Consider the following 18485-nt stretch of genomic DNA (forward strand, 5'->3'; position numbering starts at 1 on the left):
TTCTAATCCTAGCTCCGCCACTTGTCTGCCATGTGTCCTTGGGCAAGTCACTTAACTTCTCTGTGCCTCAGTTACCTCATCTGTAAAACAGGGATTCAGACTGTGAGCTCAAGTGGGGCATGGACTGTGTCCAACCTGAATAGCTTGTACTTACCCCAGTGCTTGGTTTAATGCCTGGCATATAGTAAGCCCTTAATGAATACCATAAAAACGAACAAAAAAAACTAAGCACAAAGGAGAGCTCGATATCGCAGAGGTGGTGGACACGTTCCCTGCCCCACAAGGAACTTAGAGACTACAGGTGGAGGCAGACATGAAAATGAATTACAAATAAATGTAGTGGGGCTTAGGAATGGAGTGAATTAAGGGTGCAAATCCAAGTGCAAGGGTGACATTAAAGCAAGAGGGAATTACTAGCCCCCCGGCCAGCATTCTCCTTGATCCTTCTGTCCTCTTTAGGAGAAATCGGAAAGGATTTTGTCTGGACAGAAAGTCTTGATGTCAGGAGTTCTGATTCCCAACCAACAGCGGCACCATGGAGGAAAAAGGACACAACAAAACCAACCCACCCCCCCAAATGAAAATAACCACTTGAAAAAGTTTTTTACCCCAACATGTACAACGCTGGAAATGTGTGATTAAAAGGAGTTGATAAAATTTGTGCTTCAGATACCTTTAGTGAACTCTGACTCTTGAACTCTTATGTTCCAAGCCTATTTTCCATGTCAGGTTTCAGTCTAACACAGTTTTACAGAGTAGCTGAAAACAAGTTCTGAAATTAAAAGTTTCTCATGGAAATTCTGAAAAAAGCCCAGTTCTAGGAATCCGTCCATCGTCCTGTCTCCCCCTCCCCCGTTACATTATTCAGAAAGTGTCAAAGTAAAATTTCCTTCAACAGCATCATTCTTTCCTTTCCTAACAAATTGAATCATACTTTAAATGGGCAAAGAAGTTTTGGTTTTGTTATTTAAATGTAGATCTTTTCAAAGCTTGTAAACTGCACTTGAGCTCTCAGTTCTCCCACAGTGGAGAGCTGATTACTATACTAGTTTATTCATCCCCACTATTTCTACAAAAAAATGAACATTTTCAAAATATAACCGTCAAAAAGACTGAAAAGAAAAGCAAGATAACACTTTCTGGTATGTTTTCAGCAATTGGTGACATTTAATGTAGGAAAATAGGAAAATTTGGTAAGACAAAGCATTAAATCAACTTGAGCTACCAGTCTTCCAATTTTTAGACTGCTGTACATCTTCAAGGTGTGAGTTTCTCCAAAGAGTTGTTCTTATTGCTGTCACCTTTATTTTATTTCAAATTTTTCATATTTCCATTAGCATTTACTTGTTATGTAAGCAATCAATTGTATTTACTAAGTCTTTACTCTGTGCAGAGGACTATTCTAAAAACTTGGCAGAATATAATAGCTAATAGAAATGATCCTTGACCTGAAGGAACTTGAAGTCTAAACCGGGAAACCGATAATAAAATAAACTAAAAGGAGGGGGAAGCAATAGAGCATAAAGTATATATACAAAGGCAATGAGGGGGTGGGGAGGGATGCGGGGGAAGCTTTCTATTTCACAAAGAAGAGTAACAGTTCAAGAGGCAGGCCAACGACTGCTACCACCCAAACTCCATTTCCTTCCAGAGAAGTTATTTCCTCAACTCCATTAAAATAAAACGCTCTTCCTCATTTCTAGGTTAGCTCCCTTATGAGTCTGTTGAACCTTATTCACGTTTGTCTTCACCTCAGTGAAAATGGTGAACATCCTCCCACCACCACTTGTACAATAGTTTCTCAAATACTTGAAGACACCAAATCCTTCCCTCAGCCTTCTTGTGCTAAAAACACCCATATTTTAAGGGCTTAAATCACATTGGTTTATTACACTATGCTTAAAACGGTTCTTGAGCAAGCAATACTGGAAGCTCCTGAGCCTCAGTTCCTGAGCTTTAAGCGAGGTTCCTTTACTCCACATTTCTGCTTTCGGCAGCTTTCTCCAAACAATACTCACTTCAGTTAGGATGGGCCCAATACCAACACTGAGATCTAACATTCATTCATTCATTCATTCAATAGTATTTATTGAGCGCTTACTATGTGCAGAGCACTGTACTAAGCGCTTGGGATGAACAAGTCGGCAACAGATAGAGACAGTCCCTGCCGTTTGACGGGCTTACAGTCTAATCGGGGGAGATGGACAGACAAGAACAATGGCACTAAACAGCGTCAAGGGGAAGAACATCTCGTAAAAACAATGGCAACTAAATAGAATCAAGGCGATGTACAATTCATTAACAAAATAAATAGGGTAACGAAAATATATACAGTTGAGCGGACGGGTACAGTGCTGTGGGGATGGGAAGGGAGAGGTGGAGGAGCAGAGGGAAAAGGGGAAAATGAGGCTTTAGCTGCGGAGAGGTAAAGGGGGGATGGCAGAGGGAGTAGAGGGGGAAGAGGAGCTCAGTCTGGGAAGGCCTCTTGGAGGAGGTGATTTTTAAGTAAGGTTTTGAAGAGGGAAAGAGAATCAGTTTGGCGGAGGTGAGGAGGGAGGGCGTTCCAGGACCGCGGGAGGACGTGACCCAGGGGTCGACGGCGGGATAGGCGAGACCGAGGGACGGCGAGGAGGTGGGCGGCAGAGGAGCGGAGCGTGCGGGGTGGGCGGTAGAAAGAGAGAAGGGAGGAGAGGTAGGAAGGGGCAAGGTGATGGAGAGCCTTGAAGCCTAGAGTGAGGAGTTTTTGTTTGGAGCGGAGGTCGATAGGCAACCACTGGAGTTGTTTAAGAAGGGGAGTGACATGCCCAGATCGTTTCTGCAGGAAGATGAGCCGGGCAGCGGAGTGAAGAATAGACCGGAGCGGGGCGAGAGAGGAGGAAGGGAGGTCAGAGAGAAGGCTGACACAGTAGTCTAGCCGGGATATAACGAGAGCCCGTAATAGTAAGGTAGCCGTTTGGGTGGAGAGGAAAGGGCGGATCTTGGCGATATTGTAGAGGTGAAACCGGCAGGTCTTGGTAACGGATAGGATGTGTGGGGTGAACGAGAGGGACGAGTCAAGGATGACACCGAGATCGCGGGCCTGCGGGACGGGAAGGATGGTTGTGCCATCCACGGTGATGGAGAAGTCTGGGAGCGGACCGGGCTTGGGAGGGAAGATGAGGAGCTCAGTCTTGCTCATGTTGAGTTTTAGGTGGCGGGCAGACATCCAGGTGGAGACGTCCCGGAGGCAGGAGGAGATGCGAGCCTGAAGGGAGGGGGAGAGGACAGGGGCGGAGATGTAGATCTGCGTGTCATCTGCGTAGAGATGGTAGTCAAAGCCGTGAGAGCGAATGAGTTCACCACGAATGCGAGTGGCCGCCGAGGGTCCCCTCATCCATCTCCCCCCATACCAGAGGGGATTAGGTCTTGGAGGGGGCGAGGATGTAAGCAAAGACAACACCGGTCACACCATCCAGAGTCTTGGGGTGCAGGAAAAATGGAAGTAGGGAGGAAGCTGCTGGGAGCCAAAGTCAGCAGGGACTGGGAGGAGGTCCAGGCAGGGCAGCCCTTTCTTGGTCACACCCAGCTACGTGAGGGTGACACTCCACATCGCCAATGCTCATCCGCAACCCTCTCTGCCTATCTAGGACCTTTTCTTAAACCGGAGCCGAGTCCAGCTGGTGCTAGCATACTTCCGGAACTGGCTGTTGTGGCCATTATCTGGACCAAAGACATTCCCCCTACTGTTGCCCGGCAATCTCCTGGCATAACCAGACTTTCATTTAAAAAAAAAAAAAGCCAAATCCAAAATCTCTTCCCTCCCTCCACCGGGGTCCCCGAGGTAGCCAACACTGTTTCCCCTCCTCACTAGATGCTCATTTGTGCTGCTTCAGCAGGTAATAACCTTGGTGGCTGCTTCAGTGCCCTATGAAGCGAACCCTGTAACTGGTAGAAGCAAGGAAGGTGGAATTCATTCACTCATCATTCAATCGCATTGATTGAGCCCTTACTGTATGCAGAGCAGTGTACTAAGCACTTGGAAAAGTACAACATTAAAGAGTGACATTCCCTGCCCACAGTGACGTTACAGAATAAGCCAGGCCCACAACTAGGGAGACAAAATTTCCCTTACTGAGAGCCAAGTTTGACCCCAAAACAGGTGAGTTGATTACAGGGAGAGTGGACTTGGACCCAAACCCAAGCAGGCCTGCACTTCAGCTAAAATGTAGCTTAACTCAGGAGAAGAAAGGAAAACTGAACTGTGCTATTTCTGAACCATAACAACCCGATTCAAACCAGCACTGAAAATATCTGTAGTATTTTTTAAGAAGAAATTGAAGATTCATAGGTAGCAATGGACAACAAATCAATGTGACTTCTATTCAGCAGGGGTTGATCACTCCAACATATTTGGAAACAGAAACATGGTTAATAGGCTGCTTGAACATTCAGATAGCTAAAGAAAGGAGTTGTGATACACGTGTCAAGGTTTTGGCAGTTAGTGGTCATTTAAAAGGGGCGGGAGGGGGTAACCCTCTAGAAATCAATAGTATTTAGGGTGTGCTTTGTGTGAGGTATTGTACTAAGCTCTTGGGAGAGTTCAATAGAATCAATAGGCATAATCCCTGCCCACAAGGAATTTACAGTCTACTGGAGGCAAATTACAAAGCAACCGGTGGACAGGTTGACAAATTGGCTTAAACTCAAAGAGAGGCAGAACCCCCTCCACCTGCTCAAAAATGACCCAGAATCAGTCCTCCCAACAGCTCCCGGTTTGGATAGCAAGGGCAATGTGACCTGGCTATCCCTTAATAGGGACAATTGTGTCACCTCGGGCAACTCAATGAACTTCTCTGGGCCTCTATTACCCCATCTGTAAAATGGAGATTAATACTGTGAGCCCCATGTGGGACAGGGACTGTGTCCAGCCTGATGAACTTGTATCTTCCACAGTGTTTGGCACATAGTAAGCACTTAACCAGTATTATTATTACAGTACTGCCAAGCACCGCACTTATGGTTGGGGTGGATGAAAAAACCATCAGATTAGACAGTCTCTGCCACACACGGGACATATAGTGTCAGAGGGGAGGGAGGGAGAGAGAACATTTTATGGAGGAAACTAAAACCCCCCAAAAGTATAGAACTCCCCAAACGTTTCACACCCGGCCAGTGGCAAAGTTGGGACTAGAACCCAGTCTTCCTCAACTTTCAATCTCGTGCTCTTTTCACTAGGTCACACCTTCCTATGGGAGAGCTGGCATTCGCATCAGTTGCTCTGCAAGTAGGAAAGCTGGCTAACGGATCCCCCTCCAGGTAGTCGTTCGGGGCTGATAGTCTCCCTCCTTCCCTCAGGTTGGCCACTTCCAACTCCTCCTCCTCAAACCCTCCCAATGTTGCCTTGCTCCCCAGGTGCCATCTATTAAAAGAAAGTCTGCTCAATACCAGAGGTGCCCACCTGCAAGCTGGGTCACTCTTCCAGCCACAAATGCAGAGCTGATGCCAACAAATGTAGATGCTATAACTAATTATGTCCCAGACCTGCCCTTCTGGTGGTCAGACAACTGGGAGGGCTTATTTCTAGCAAGAGTAATTAGGAGCTATTCACTCTTGCTAAACCCAGTGACAAAAATCATGGATTTTGGTTATTTCCTATTCCCATGAAGAAATAAAGTAGACGATGTTTGACCTGCACTGCTCCTAGAGGAAGGGAGCAACTAAACAATGCTCCTGAGCACTTTAACAGGTCTGACCCATAAGCTATCATCAGACCAAGGCAGGATTTCTGTATGCTCACCCTGACTTCATCAGTGAGTACCACAGATCTTTGAGCAATTCCCTCTCCACTTCACAGTTCCCAGTGAAATGAGCATACAGCCTGCCTCTGAGGAATAATGAGGATGACCCAGATTTAAAGAAGTGGCAGCTCCTCTAAGCACTCTGCAGATATCACATCAACATAATTTAAGGTGAGAAAGGGACAATTTTAGGTACTCTCCAAGAGTGCAAATAGTTTTATGCACGTCCTTCAAAGATTCCAAGAAAAAGATTTCCAAAGGCCTAAATCTCAAACCCAGGTCTCTTCTTGCCCTGACCATCTCCTTTCCTTGCATTTGTTTTCCCTTGTTAACAAGCAAGCTACAGGATCCTGTGTCATCAGTTTAATCAGAAATTCTTTAACATAGGCTTTAAAGCACTCAATCAGCTCACCCTCTCCTACCTTACCTTGCCAATCTACTACAGTCCAGCCTGTACATTTTGCTCCTCTAGGGCCAGTTTGCTTACAGTACCACAAAACTTTTCTACTTTCTCACTTACCCCGCTCCTACGCCCTCCCACTGGCTTGGGGCTCCCTACACCTCCATATCACAGAGTACCCCTTTCCCAATCTCCAAATCTGTATTTAAAAAAGAAAAAAAATATATCACCATGCCTCCAAGAAGCCTTCCTTAATTAAACCCTTTCCACCACCCCAATCCCTCTCCCTTTTTGGTTACTCTCCCTTTTTGGTTACCTCTGCACTTGGATATGTTCCCTTTAACCACTTGATATCCTCCAGTTCCTCAGCTCCATAGCACTTATGCACACATATCCATAATTTATTTATATTAATGTCCTTCTTCCCCTTTAGATTGCAAGCTTCTTGAGGGCAAGGGACAGGTCTACCAACTCTTTTGTAGTGGACTCTCCCAAGTACTTACCTCAGTGCTCTGCATCAAGTAAATGGTCAAAAACACTGATTGATTTTGCTTATTCCATATACATTACTGTAAAAGATATTATACAAATATGTAACAGTATCCAAGGACATAAGAGCTTTAACTATTTAAGAAAACAATTCCTAGAGTTCCTCGAAAGACTAAATTTAAGCAAGCAAAAGAAAATACCACCTGGAACTGCCTGGGAATTGAAGGATTCACCCCATCCAACTTCTCACTATACTTCCTCCTGTGCAGCCCCATGTCTCTCACTCTTGAATATAGCTATAATTGGAAACTGATTAGTAAGAATTTAGTCATTTTAAATAAGATCCTACATGTGAGATGATCTTTTAGTACTAACAATAATGATAGTTGTTAAGCGCTTATGTTCCAAAGCATTGTTCTAAGCTCTGGGCTAGATACAAGTTAATCAGGTTGGCAGTCCCTGCCGCACATTGGGCTCACAGTATTAATCCCCATTTTACAGATGAGGTAACTGAAGCCCCGGGAAGGTTAAGTGACTTGCCCACCGTGACACAGCAGACTTGTGGCACAGTCAGGATTAGAACCCAAGCCCTTCTGACTCCCAAGCCTGTGCTCTATCCACTAAATGACACTGCTTCTTTAATAAAAACAATGGTGCAGAGGAGAGTGGTATTCATCCGAAGTAAATACTGGTAGTTTCAGCTGGCTGAAATCTATAAAAGATAAAGTCAATTTTCATTAAAAAAAGAAACAAAACCATCAGAATGCCCATTGTCTTCAATGGTAAAAAATGAAGCCTCACCGTTGACCCAATAATAGCAGCAATACGCTTTGCAACCAATAGTTTTCAGTTGTAACTTATAATATCACTCAATTTTTATCTTTTTAAGAAGGCCTTTACTGATAGTCTAGGAAATGAGTTGCTTGGTCATGAAAGAAGCAGAAGTACCTTTAGTGGCAACCTGGGTGTCTGATCACTCTCATTTAGGAACACAGTGCTCAACATCAAATTGGATAGGGACCTTGGAAAAAATGCCACCTGTAAACCATCTTCACTTGAGAACTATGGCTGATGGGATTGAAAACAAAAACAAAAAAATGCCATCACATCCTGCAATCTCTGGATGTGACATGAGAATAGCAGATGCGCTTAGCCGGAGAGTGAATAAGTATCGCAACCCAAGGAGTGCAACAAGACTTCCTCATGAATGACAGCCAGAGATGCAAGGCAGACCTTCTGAGGAGTCTTGACCTCTCTGAGCAAACGCTCTCAGGCAAAGTTGGAAAACAAAACAGTCACTTCTTTCAAGACAACCATAGTTTTCCAGTACACTGATACCACATGACACCATGCCTGACTCTAGAAGAGCAATTTTTTTCCAAAATGGTCCATGCATAAGCCCCTAACCTGATGGATAGCAGAGAAAAGAAAAATCAGATAAGTATTTGGGAGATTTCAATACACATATAGGCAATGCGGCTGAAATGCGGAGAAGGAAAATATTGAGCCATAAAGCACTGGAACTTTAATGGCAAATTTCTAAGCCTGTTCTGTAGGTGTGCCGATGGCAGATCTCAGTAACTAAACAGTGGCCTGCTATCAATTGTAATAATAATAATAATGTTGCTATTTGTTAAGCGCTTACTATGTGCAGAGCACTGTTCTAAGCGTTGGGGGAGATACAGGGTCATCGGGTTGTCCCACGTGGGGCTCACAGTCTTCATCCCCATATTACAGATGGGGTAACTGAGGCATGGAGAAGTGAAGTGACTTGCCCACAGTCACACAACTGACAAGTGGCAGAGCCAGGATTCAAACCCATGACCTCTGACTCCCAAGCCCAGGCTCTTTCCACTGAGCCACGCCGCTTCTCTATATACCACAGTCCACTAGTACATGCTAGAGATAGTTGATGGATTGCTATGACTTAGGCTTCTGGAAACAAACCGGAGGCGGCCCGTTGTGGGAGGCAAGATTTTAGTCGGAATTTCAATGTGGGGAGAGCTGTGGTCTCAGATTTGGGGAGGGAGAGTTTCAAGCCATGAAAACAGCGTGAGGGAGGGGAGAGAGACAAAGGAGTTGAAGACAAGGTCATAGCCCTAACATCAAAGCAACGATCACTGAGTCACCCTGCTAGGCAGAGCTGGAGTTGGCTGGGAGAAAACTACAGCAGGCTGGCCTGGAGCTATTGGAAGCAGGTAACAGAAGCTTCGAGAAGATCATGACAGTAGGAAGCAATGAAAATGATACCAGGCACTCCAAGATAAATTCAACGGCAGAGCAAGGAATAATATTGGAAAAATGTTCTGAAGGGATGGGGGGTGTGGAGGGGGTAAGGGGTCAATGACAGAGGAATGTTTTAAATCACACTAATAGATACCTCCTTGAACCCTAAGTACAGTTTATCTCAAATAAGAACCACCTGCATGTGTGTGGGTGCACGGCTGGATGTATATGTATACATGTCATTTTCCTAGAATGCTTTTGAAGAAATATTTCCTTCATCTGTAAAATAAGTGACCTATAAAGATTAAGTTATCACTACACATGAAATTTGAATCTTGCGGATTGGAATGCAAAATGGTGACTTGGCTAGAAAAAACATTTTTAAATCTGTTCCCCATGCAGTCTTTCGAAAGCATGTTTTAATCCATTCTCCCCCCTTTGTTAAATTACCAAATTTAGTGACGTGTTCATCCAGCAGATGTGTCATGCTCTTCACACAGTAAGCATGTATGATACTAGTTTCATCTATGCTGTGTTTTCCTTGGCTATGAGAAGCGTTTGGCAGAGCACCAAGCCAGATCAGCAATTTCAGAATCTGCTCACCTCCTCCTGTACCTGCTGGCAACTATCTCACGAGACCCATGAGAACCTACGATCTACTCTACCAAGTCTAGTCACACATGCCGAGTGACATGGAGATATGACATCTTTTACCACGGCCCAAAGAGTGTTCTCTGCCACTCGATTTAACCCCTAGATGCTCAAATTCAGTTAGATTTAACAATTAAATAACAATTATTTTCAAAATAAATGGACAATAACTTCAGTCAGTACAAAAGAAATCACATCTTAGGATAGAAAGTGTGGGAATCTGGCAGGTAATCAGAATGCTCTAAGAAAATACTAATGCCAAGTCTATGGCTTCAAAGTGAATATGAAACCGAAACCCTAATAAGTCTTTGGCAGATGTAGCCAATTGCATCACAGTTGTAGAAAAAAGCAAATTTCAGAAATTCCACACACCTCAACCTTAAAGGTAACTGATCATTTACGTCATATAGGTAAGCAAGAAGGTAATGCTCACACACCCCACTATTGGGATGGAACACAATCAATATTCGTTCTCGGTACTCGAATGGAAAAATGTAGTCTATAACTTTAAATAATAATGTTGGTATTTGTTAAGCGCTTACTATGTGCCGAGCACTGTTCTAAGCACTGGGGTAGACACAGGGGAATCAGGTTGTCCCACGTGGGGCTCACAGTCTTAATCCTCATTTTACTGATGAGGTAACTGAGGCACCGAGAAGTTAAGTGACTTGCCCAAAGTCACACAGCTGACAAGTGGCCGAGCCAGGATTCGAACCCATGATCTCTGACTCCAAAGCCCGTGCTCTTTCCACTGAGCCACGCTGCTAACCGTACAAGTGTTAATGAAAGAAATCATCTTACTGTATTAAATACTGTCAAGTTGCAAAGTTACAGAGAAACACAAAATACCACATGATACAGTATAGAGAAGCCAAGGCAGATGCTAGGAAGCCTAACAGCATTCCACTAGGGCTGATATTACGGACATCCACACAACTGCTTATTTCATTCAATCTACTTTCCTCAATCCGCCCTTTCCTCTCCACCCAAACGGCTACCTTACTGCTACGGGCTCTCGTTATATCCCGGCTAGACTACTGTGTCAGCCTTCTCTCTGACCTCCCTTCCTCCTCTCTCGCCCCGCTCCGGTCTATTCTTCACTCCGCTGCCCGGCTCATCTTCCTGCAGAAACGATCTGGGCATGTCACTCCCCTTCTTAAACAACTCCAGTGGTTGCCTATCAACCTCCGCTCCAAACAAAAACTCCTCACTCTAGGCTTCGAGGCTCTCCATCACCTTGCCCCTTCCTACCTCTCCTCCCTTCTCTCTTTCTACCACCCACCCACCCCACACGCTCCGCTCCTCTACCGCCCACCTGCTCATCGTCCCTCGGTCTCGCCTTTCCCACCGTCGACCTCTGGGCCACGTCCTCCCGCGGTCCCGGAACGCCCTCCCTCCTCACCTCCGCCAAACTGATTCTCTTCCCCTCTTCGAAACCCTACTTAAAACTCACCTCCTCCAAGAGGCCTTCCCAGACTGAGCTCCTCTTCTCCCTCTACTCCCTCTGCCATCCCCCCTTTACCTCTCCGCAGCTTAACCCTCTTTCCCCTTTTCCCTCTGCTCCTACACCTCTCCCTTCCCATCCCCACAGCACCGTACTCGTCCACTCAACTGTATATATTTTCGTTACCCTATTTATTTTGTTAATGAATTGTACATCGCCTTGATTCTATTTAGTTGCCATTGTTTTTACGAGATGTTCTTCCCCTTGACTCTATTTATTGCCATTGTTCTTGTCTGTCCGTCTCTCCCGATTAGACCGTAAGCCCGTCAAACGGCAGGGACTGTCTCTATCTGTTGCTGACTTGTTCATCCCAAGCGCTTAGTACAGTGCTCTACACATAGTAAGCGCTCAATAAATACTATTGAATGAATGAATGAATACTTGTGACAAATTGTGGCTCACGTTATACCCACAACACACTCCTGTTGTGGGAAGACCATTTCAATCATGAAATGCCCACACTGTCTAACCAAAACCCATGTTACAGGAAAAGTGAATTGCATGAGACGCCAATACAGAGTAAAATACAGAGTAAAAAGAAGTCTTGTTTGAACATGATGAGGGAAATGTATACGAGGGTCAATAACACCACAAATGAAGGCAAATACCAGCCTTTTGGTTTCATATCACAATTGCCAACTGCTCTCAAATCAGCAACAATTTTACAGTATGGAACCTCTGTTTTGGAAGTGAATCAGACACCAAATCAGTAATCCCCAAAACAACCTCTTTTTGGTTGTTTGTGGGGAGGAAGTAACCGTTTGGGTGATTTTAATTGGATCGGTATCCATGAAACGGAAAAGATCCGAATTAATGCATAGGTAAAATGGACAGAGATTAAAAACTAAAAATGTAATAAAAGGAAACAAAAGCCATTTGAATATAAAGTGATTCCATTTTCCTGCACACCCACACACAGGCAGCAGCATCTGACAAGGAGAATGTTCCCTGAAAAAATAAAATTACAAGTATTTGAGACAGCAGAGCCTGACACAGAAATGCCCCTTGTATGCAAAATGTGAGGAAAAACAAAAAACAAAACAAAGCAAAACACACATTGCTGTAATTTTTTGAGGGAAAAAAAGTCACAGCCCCTCCTTCATATTTCATGAAATGTAACTAAACCATCCAATGCTTTCTACATCATACAAAGCAGTAACTTAGTACACTTCTGTTGGTTGACTTGCTTCTCACGATGGGCTTCTTGTGATTTCCACTTCGTTTAGAATAAAAGGCTACATGATAAACCAAATCAAGAACATCTGACATAGCTTACCTTGGCACTGGAAGCCTTGTTTCCCAAACCCCCTGCAAAACAGTAATCAGAACAAAATATTTTAACACTCTGTGTACTAGATACTTCCTTTTACCCTATTCAAATACCATAAGGTGAGCTGTAACTAATATTTCAAATCACCCATTTAAAGGTGGCATTATTAATAATAATGGTACTTGTTAAGCACTTACTATGTGCAAAGCAGTGTTCTAAGCACGGGGGGTGGGGTGGGGAGGAGAAGAGATACAAAGTGATCAGGTTGCCCCAGTGGGGCTCACAATCTTAGTCCCCATTTTACAGATGAGGTAACAGGCACAGAGAAGTAAAGTGACTTGCCCAAAGTCACACAGCTGACAAGTGGTGGAGCCAGGATTAGAACCCATGACCTCTAACTCCCAAGCCCGGGCTATTTCCACTGAGCCACGCTGCTACCTGGACCTCCATTTTAGAATCTGGTTTTATAATTTACTTTTTTAAATGATACATTAACCCAGATTTAGAGTAACATAATAATAGAAATAATAATATTACTTAAGTGCTTACTATATGACACAGTACTGAGATCGATGCAATCTACCACATGGGACTCACAGTCAAAGAGGGAAAGAGAATAGGCATTTTATCTCCATTTTACAGATGAAAAAACAGGCGAAGAAGTTACCGTTAATGTCAAATAAATCTCTGTAAATTCTTGTATTTTCTGTTACCCAATTAATTTTCAAAGTTTCAGTGCCCACCAGCACTTGGTACAGGGCTGGGCACATAATAAGCACTTGAATATTAATCTCACTATAATTTTAGTAAGAGCTGATTTAAATAGTCCATGGGACTCAGAGCACAAGACTATCCTGTTCTTAACCTTTCGATTTGAGATTTACCGCCAGCTTTTACCAACAAAATTTACCGTGACACATATAACTATTGTTTACATATAAGTTTATTATTGTCAGAGGGGATTGGGCACCAATTAACAAGTCAGGCACCGAGCAGAGACTCTTTTGTTCTTTCTGATGACCTGAAAATGTTTGGCCTCAGAACAAAGCAAATAACTTCAGGAAAGAACATCGGAAGGGTATTTTTCTTTACAACCCTAACTAGAATCCAGAAAGCTAAAACTACCTGACTGGAGTGCTCATTATTTAAGAACTCTCCCAATAACAAATACCCAGACATCAATTACACCTTGAAGCACTGTAATTTAGTTTTCAAATTACAATGCTTTAAGATACAATAATCTTCTGCCAACAGCTTCGTTCATATGAAAATGACATTCAAACCAGGTCTAACCTGGCAAAATTAAATGGACCAAAGCAATTATTCAGATAATTCACTTCCCAAAATATTTGGTTTGACAGAGAAAGGATTTTTTTTTCCTTTTTCTTTTTTTTTGGGGGGGGGGGGTGGATCCTGAATTGTATTGATAATAATCTAAATTCTCCATTTCAGTTTGCAAATCGGACCAGGCTGAATGTGTTAATGGAAGACGGGTTCATCACATTATCTCCTGAGACAAAGATACTATTTGCCCACATGTGTCGTTAATCAGCTTCTCAATCACTTGATCAATGGTATTTATTGCCAGTTGCTTACTGTGTTCAAAGCAATCAGTATTTACTGAGCACTTCCTACTGACAGAGCACTGTACTAAACACTTCAGAGAGTACCATATGAGGTTGGAAAAACCGTTCAACTTCTAGAACTAAGCAGTCATCAGTGAGCAATGACACAACTACTTCCCTTAATTGTGTTAAGGAAGTAAAGTTTGTTCAATGAGGGTGAAGGACACCTTCCCCCAACCTTGCTCCAAAAGACCATGCAAGTCACAGGTCTGCCCCTGTGCCATCTAACCAACTTTAAGTGTTCTTACCTAGTACTTCCCTATTACTGTGTGGAGAGTTACTTTACATACAACTCTAAATGCGTATCGGCGAAGACTATTTGGGCTGTCTGTGGTTTTCTGAAAAAGTGCCTAAATGAACTGATTTAGGCAAGTTGCTGCATGCTGTCTTTGAGGAACATTTAAGAGCTTCTTAGGCTACAGGAGGGAATGAGGAAAGAGGAGGACAAGGAGGGAGAGGAAAAAGAGGAGGAGAAAGTGTGTGTTGAAGGGAACGGACTTCTCTTTCCACCTGTCAACCATACATTCATTAACCCAAACCATTCCTTTGATTTTAAGACCATTAGCTCATTGCTCCAGTTCGTTGGGGGGAGGGCTTCATTTGTTTTTTTTACAGGAAACTGCTCTGATCATCACAGCTAGAAAATGAATCCCGTGTTGACAGGGTCTATTTTAAAGCCACTCTTTCTGCCCTTCTACAGTTTGCCTGCTCTGTTTCAACTCCTCCCCTCCCCCAAATCACGCTTTCAACAGTTTGCTGCATGTCCTTTCTCTCTCACCCTCCGCTTCGCCGGGGAAGTAATGGTCATCTCGTGGCCAGCAGATGCAAGGTACGGCAGGCTAGAACACACGCTGCGTTGGAGTTTTAGGAGGGAGGGAAAAAAAATTAAAAACCAGAACACACACATTCCCATTACTCGCTCCCTGGCAGAGTGGAAGCTGGAATGAGTGACAGGACAATTGCTACCACTTCTGAGCTCCTGTCTGTCTGGGTTTCTCCTGGCAACCCTGGAAAAACTCTTCTCCCTTCGTCCCGTTGCCGTTTCTGGTTGCCTGGGTCAATAACGCCACAAGAACCCGGGCTTGGGAGTCAGAGGTCGTGGGTTCGAATCCCCCGTCTGCCACGTGTCTGCTGGGTGACCTCGGACAAGTCACTTCTCGGGGCCTCAGTTCCCTCGGCTGCAAAATGGGGGTTAAAAGTGTGAGCCCCAAGTGGGACAAGCTGATTTCCTTGGATCTACCCCTGCGCTTAGCACAGTGCTTGGCACATAGTAAGTGCTTAACAAATACCATCAATATTATTATCTGCCGCTCTCCAGCAGGTGCAGGAATGGGTTAAATGGGAGGGTAATAAAGTGGCTGCATATGAATGGGGGGAAATGTGTCTGTTTATTGTTGCAAGCGTTGCCAAACTGTACATTCCAAGCACTGAGTACAGTGCTGTGCACATTGTAAGCGTTCAATAAATATGACTGAAGTAAATGAAGGAAGTGCTCAATATATAGGATGAAACGAATGCATGTGTGCCTGGATTTGCGTGGGTGTGGGTGCACGCCACATGCAGCTTGTTTGTAGGAGGGTTCGTGCCCTAGCGAATGCAAGAGTCACCAACTGTAACCTTCGTTGTGTGGGGCGGTTGTGTGTTGTGTGTCCATGTGACCGTAAAATGGTCAGCGAGTGGAAGGCCAGGTGTCGTGAGTTATGTGGAATCATCAGCCAATTAATCAAATTAATTGAATGCTTGGTGAGAAGCAGCGTGGCTTAATGGAAAAACCCCTGGCTTGAGAGTCAGAAGGTCATGGGTTCTAATCACCCTCCCGCCGCTTGTCAGCTGTGTGGCCTTGGGCAAGTCGCTTCTCTGGGCCTCTGTTCCCTCATTAGGAAAATGGGGATGAAGACTGTGAGCCCCGCGTGGGATAACCTGATTATTTTCTATCTCCCCCAGCGCTTCGAACAGTGTTCGGCACAGAGTAAGCGCTTAATCAATACGAACATTATTACTATTATTCTCTGTGCCTCCGTTACCTCATCCGTAAAAAGGGGGATTAAAAAATGTGAGCCCCACGGGCGACAACCTGACTGCCCTGTATCCACCCCAGGGCTTAGAACAGTGCTCAGCACATAGTAAGCACTTAACAAATACCATCATCATTATTATTCACAGAGTATTCATCCCACTGTAATCATTGGGTGCCTCCCGTGTGCAAAGCACTGCACTGAGCGCTTAGGAATCTACGAGAAGCAGCGTGGCTCCGTGTAAAGAGCCCGGGCTTGGGAGCTAGAGGTCGTGGGTTTGAATCCCCTCTCTGCCACTCGTCAGCTGTGTGACTGTGGGCAAGTCACTTCACTTCTCTGTGCCTCAGTGACCTCACCTGTAAAATGGGGATTAACTGTGAGCCTCACGTGGGACAACCTGATTTCCCTGTGTCTCCCCCAGCGCTTAGAACAGTGCTCTGCACATAGTAAGCGCTTAACAAATGCCAACATGATCATTATTACTTGTTTTGCTGTCCGTCTCCCCCTTTTAGACTATGACCCCAGTGTTGGCCAGGGACGGTCGCTCTCCCCTGCCCAACTGTACACCCGGAGCACTAGCACAGTGCTCTGCACACAGTCAGCGCTCAATAAATATGACTAAATGAATGAATGCCGGGGGTGGGGGGGGTCGTTTGGTCCCTCCATTCATTCATTCATTCCCTCGTATTTCTTGAGCCCTTACTTTCAAGAAGCAGCATGGCTCGGTGGAAAAAAGAGCCCGGGCTTGGGAGTCCAAGGTCGTGGGTTCGAATCCCAACTCTGCCACTTGTCAGCTGTGTGACCTTGGGCAAGTCACTGCTCTGGGCCTCAGTGACCTCATCTGTCTCATGGGGATAATAATGTTGGTCTTTGTTGAGCGCTTACTATGTGCAGAGCACTGTTCTAAGCGCTGGGGTAGATACAGGGTCATCAGGTTGTCTCAGGTGAGGCTCACAGTTCATCCCCATTTTACAGATGAGGGAACTGAGGCCCAGAGAAGTGAAGTGACTTGCCCACAGTCACACAGCTGACAAGTGTGAGCCTCATGTGGGACCACCCGATAACCCTGGATCTCCCCCAGCGCTTAGACCAGTGCTCTGCACAGAGTAAGCGCTTAACAAAGACCAACATTATTATTACTTCACTTCTCTGTGCCTCAGTGACCTCATCTGTCAAATGGGGATGGAGATTGTGAGCCTCACCCAATGACCCTGGATCTCCCCTTAGCGCTTAGACCAGTGCTCTGCACAAAGTAAGCGCTTCACCAAGACCAACATTATTATTATTCTCTGTGCCTCAGTCCCCTCATCTGTCAAATGGGGATGAAGACTGGGAGCCTCACCCGATGACCCTGGGTCTCCCCCAGCGCTTCGAACAGCGCTCTGCCCAGAGTACGCGCTTCACCAAGACCAACGTTATCATTACTTCACTTCTCTGTGGCTCGGTGACCCCATCTGTCAAATGGGGATGAAGACCGGGAGCCCCACGTGGGACCACCCGATGACCCTGGCTCTCCCCCAGCGCTTCACCAAGACCACCACTATTGGTATTTCTTGGACGCCTAGTGCGTGCAGAGCCCTGTAGTGAGCGCTCAGGGCAAGCCGGGTGGGTCCCGGCAGAGCGCTCAGCGGCCGGTTGAGCGCCGGGGAGCGGGGGACGGGGGCGGGGCAGAGCTCACCAGATGAAGTCGGTGCAGTGGCTGCAGAAGGTGGGCTGCTTGAAGAAGCGGGCGATGAATTTGTGGTCCTTCACCTCGTGCACGTTCTTCTGGCGGAGCGCCCCTTTGCGGGCGAAGCGGTTGGCCACGTCCTGGGGCGCCGCGCTCGAATCGCCCGCGGGGAAGACGTCCGCCATGGTGGGGAGGAGGAGGAGGAGGAGGAGGAGGAGGAGGAGGAGGAGGAGGAGGAGGAGGAGGAGGGGGAGCGCGGCCCGACGCGGACTCCTCGGCCGGCCGGCCGCCCGCCCGACTGACCGACTGACGGCCCGCCGCCGCCGCCGCCCGCCCCCCGCCGCCCGCGAGCCCCCGCCCACTGGGCATGCCCAGAACCCGCGCGACGCCCAACGCCAATCACCGAGCCGGACGGGGAGGGGCGCGCGCACGGGGGCGGGGTCTGACCCAGGGGGGGGGCGGGGCGGGGGCGGGGAGGGCCCCGATGAGGGCGGGTGGGCGGGGCCTGCGGGCGGAGAGGTGGCCAATGGGAGGGGAGGTGGGCGGGGCGTGACGGAGGGGCGGGGCCTGCGGGCGGAGAGGCGGCCAATGGGAGGCGAGGTGGGCGGGGCCTGTTGGAGGGGCGGGCCTGTGGGCGGAGAGGTGGGCAATGGGAGGGGCGGTGGGCGGGGCCTGATGGAGGGGCGGGGCCTGCGGCGGAGAGGTGGCCAATGGGAGGGGAGGTGGGCGGGGCGTGACGGAGGGGCGGGGCCTGCGGGCGGAGAGGCGGCCAATGGGAGGCGAGGTGGGCGGGGCCTGTTGGAGGGGCGGGGCCTGCGGGCGGAGAGGTGGCCAATGGGAGGGGAGGTGGGCGGGGCGT

The 18485-nt window shown here is 46.6% G+C and overlaps 1 protein-coding gene across 2 annotated transcripts in view; it reads right to left on the reverse strand.

Moving 5' to 3' along the window:
• The window catches only part of PRKCA (protein kinase C alpha), a 299582-nt gene extending 281743 nt beyond the window's left edge, over positions 1-17839 (reverse strand). For both annotated transcript variants that reach the window (XM_029079758.2, XM_029079757.2), the window contains exons 1-2: positions 17636-17839; positions 12324-12355 (exon numbers count right to left, since the gene is read on the reverse strand). In XM_029079758.2, coding sequence (XP_028935591.1) covers positions 12324-12355; positions 17636-17811 — 208 coding nt within the window. In that variant the 5' untranslated portion in view covers positions 17812-17839. The remainder of the gene's footprint in view (positions 1-12323; positions 12356-17635) is intronic.
• Between the last annotated feature and the right edge of the window lie 646 nt (positions 17840-18485).

The sequence above is a fragment of the Ornithorhynchus anatinus genome, chromosome 15 (assembly GCF_004115215.2).
Source record: "Ornithorhynchus anatinus isolate Pmale09 chromosome 15, mOrnAna1.pri.v4, whole genome shotgun sequence".
Classification (NCBI taxonomy): Eukaryota; Metazoa; Chordata; class Mammalia; order Monotremata; family Ornithorhynchidae; genus Ornithorhynchus; species Ornithorhynchus anatinus.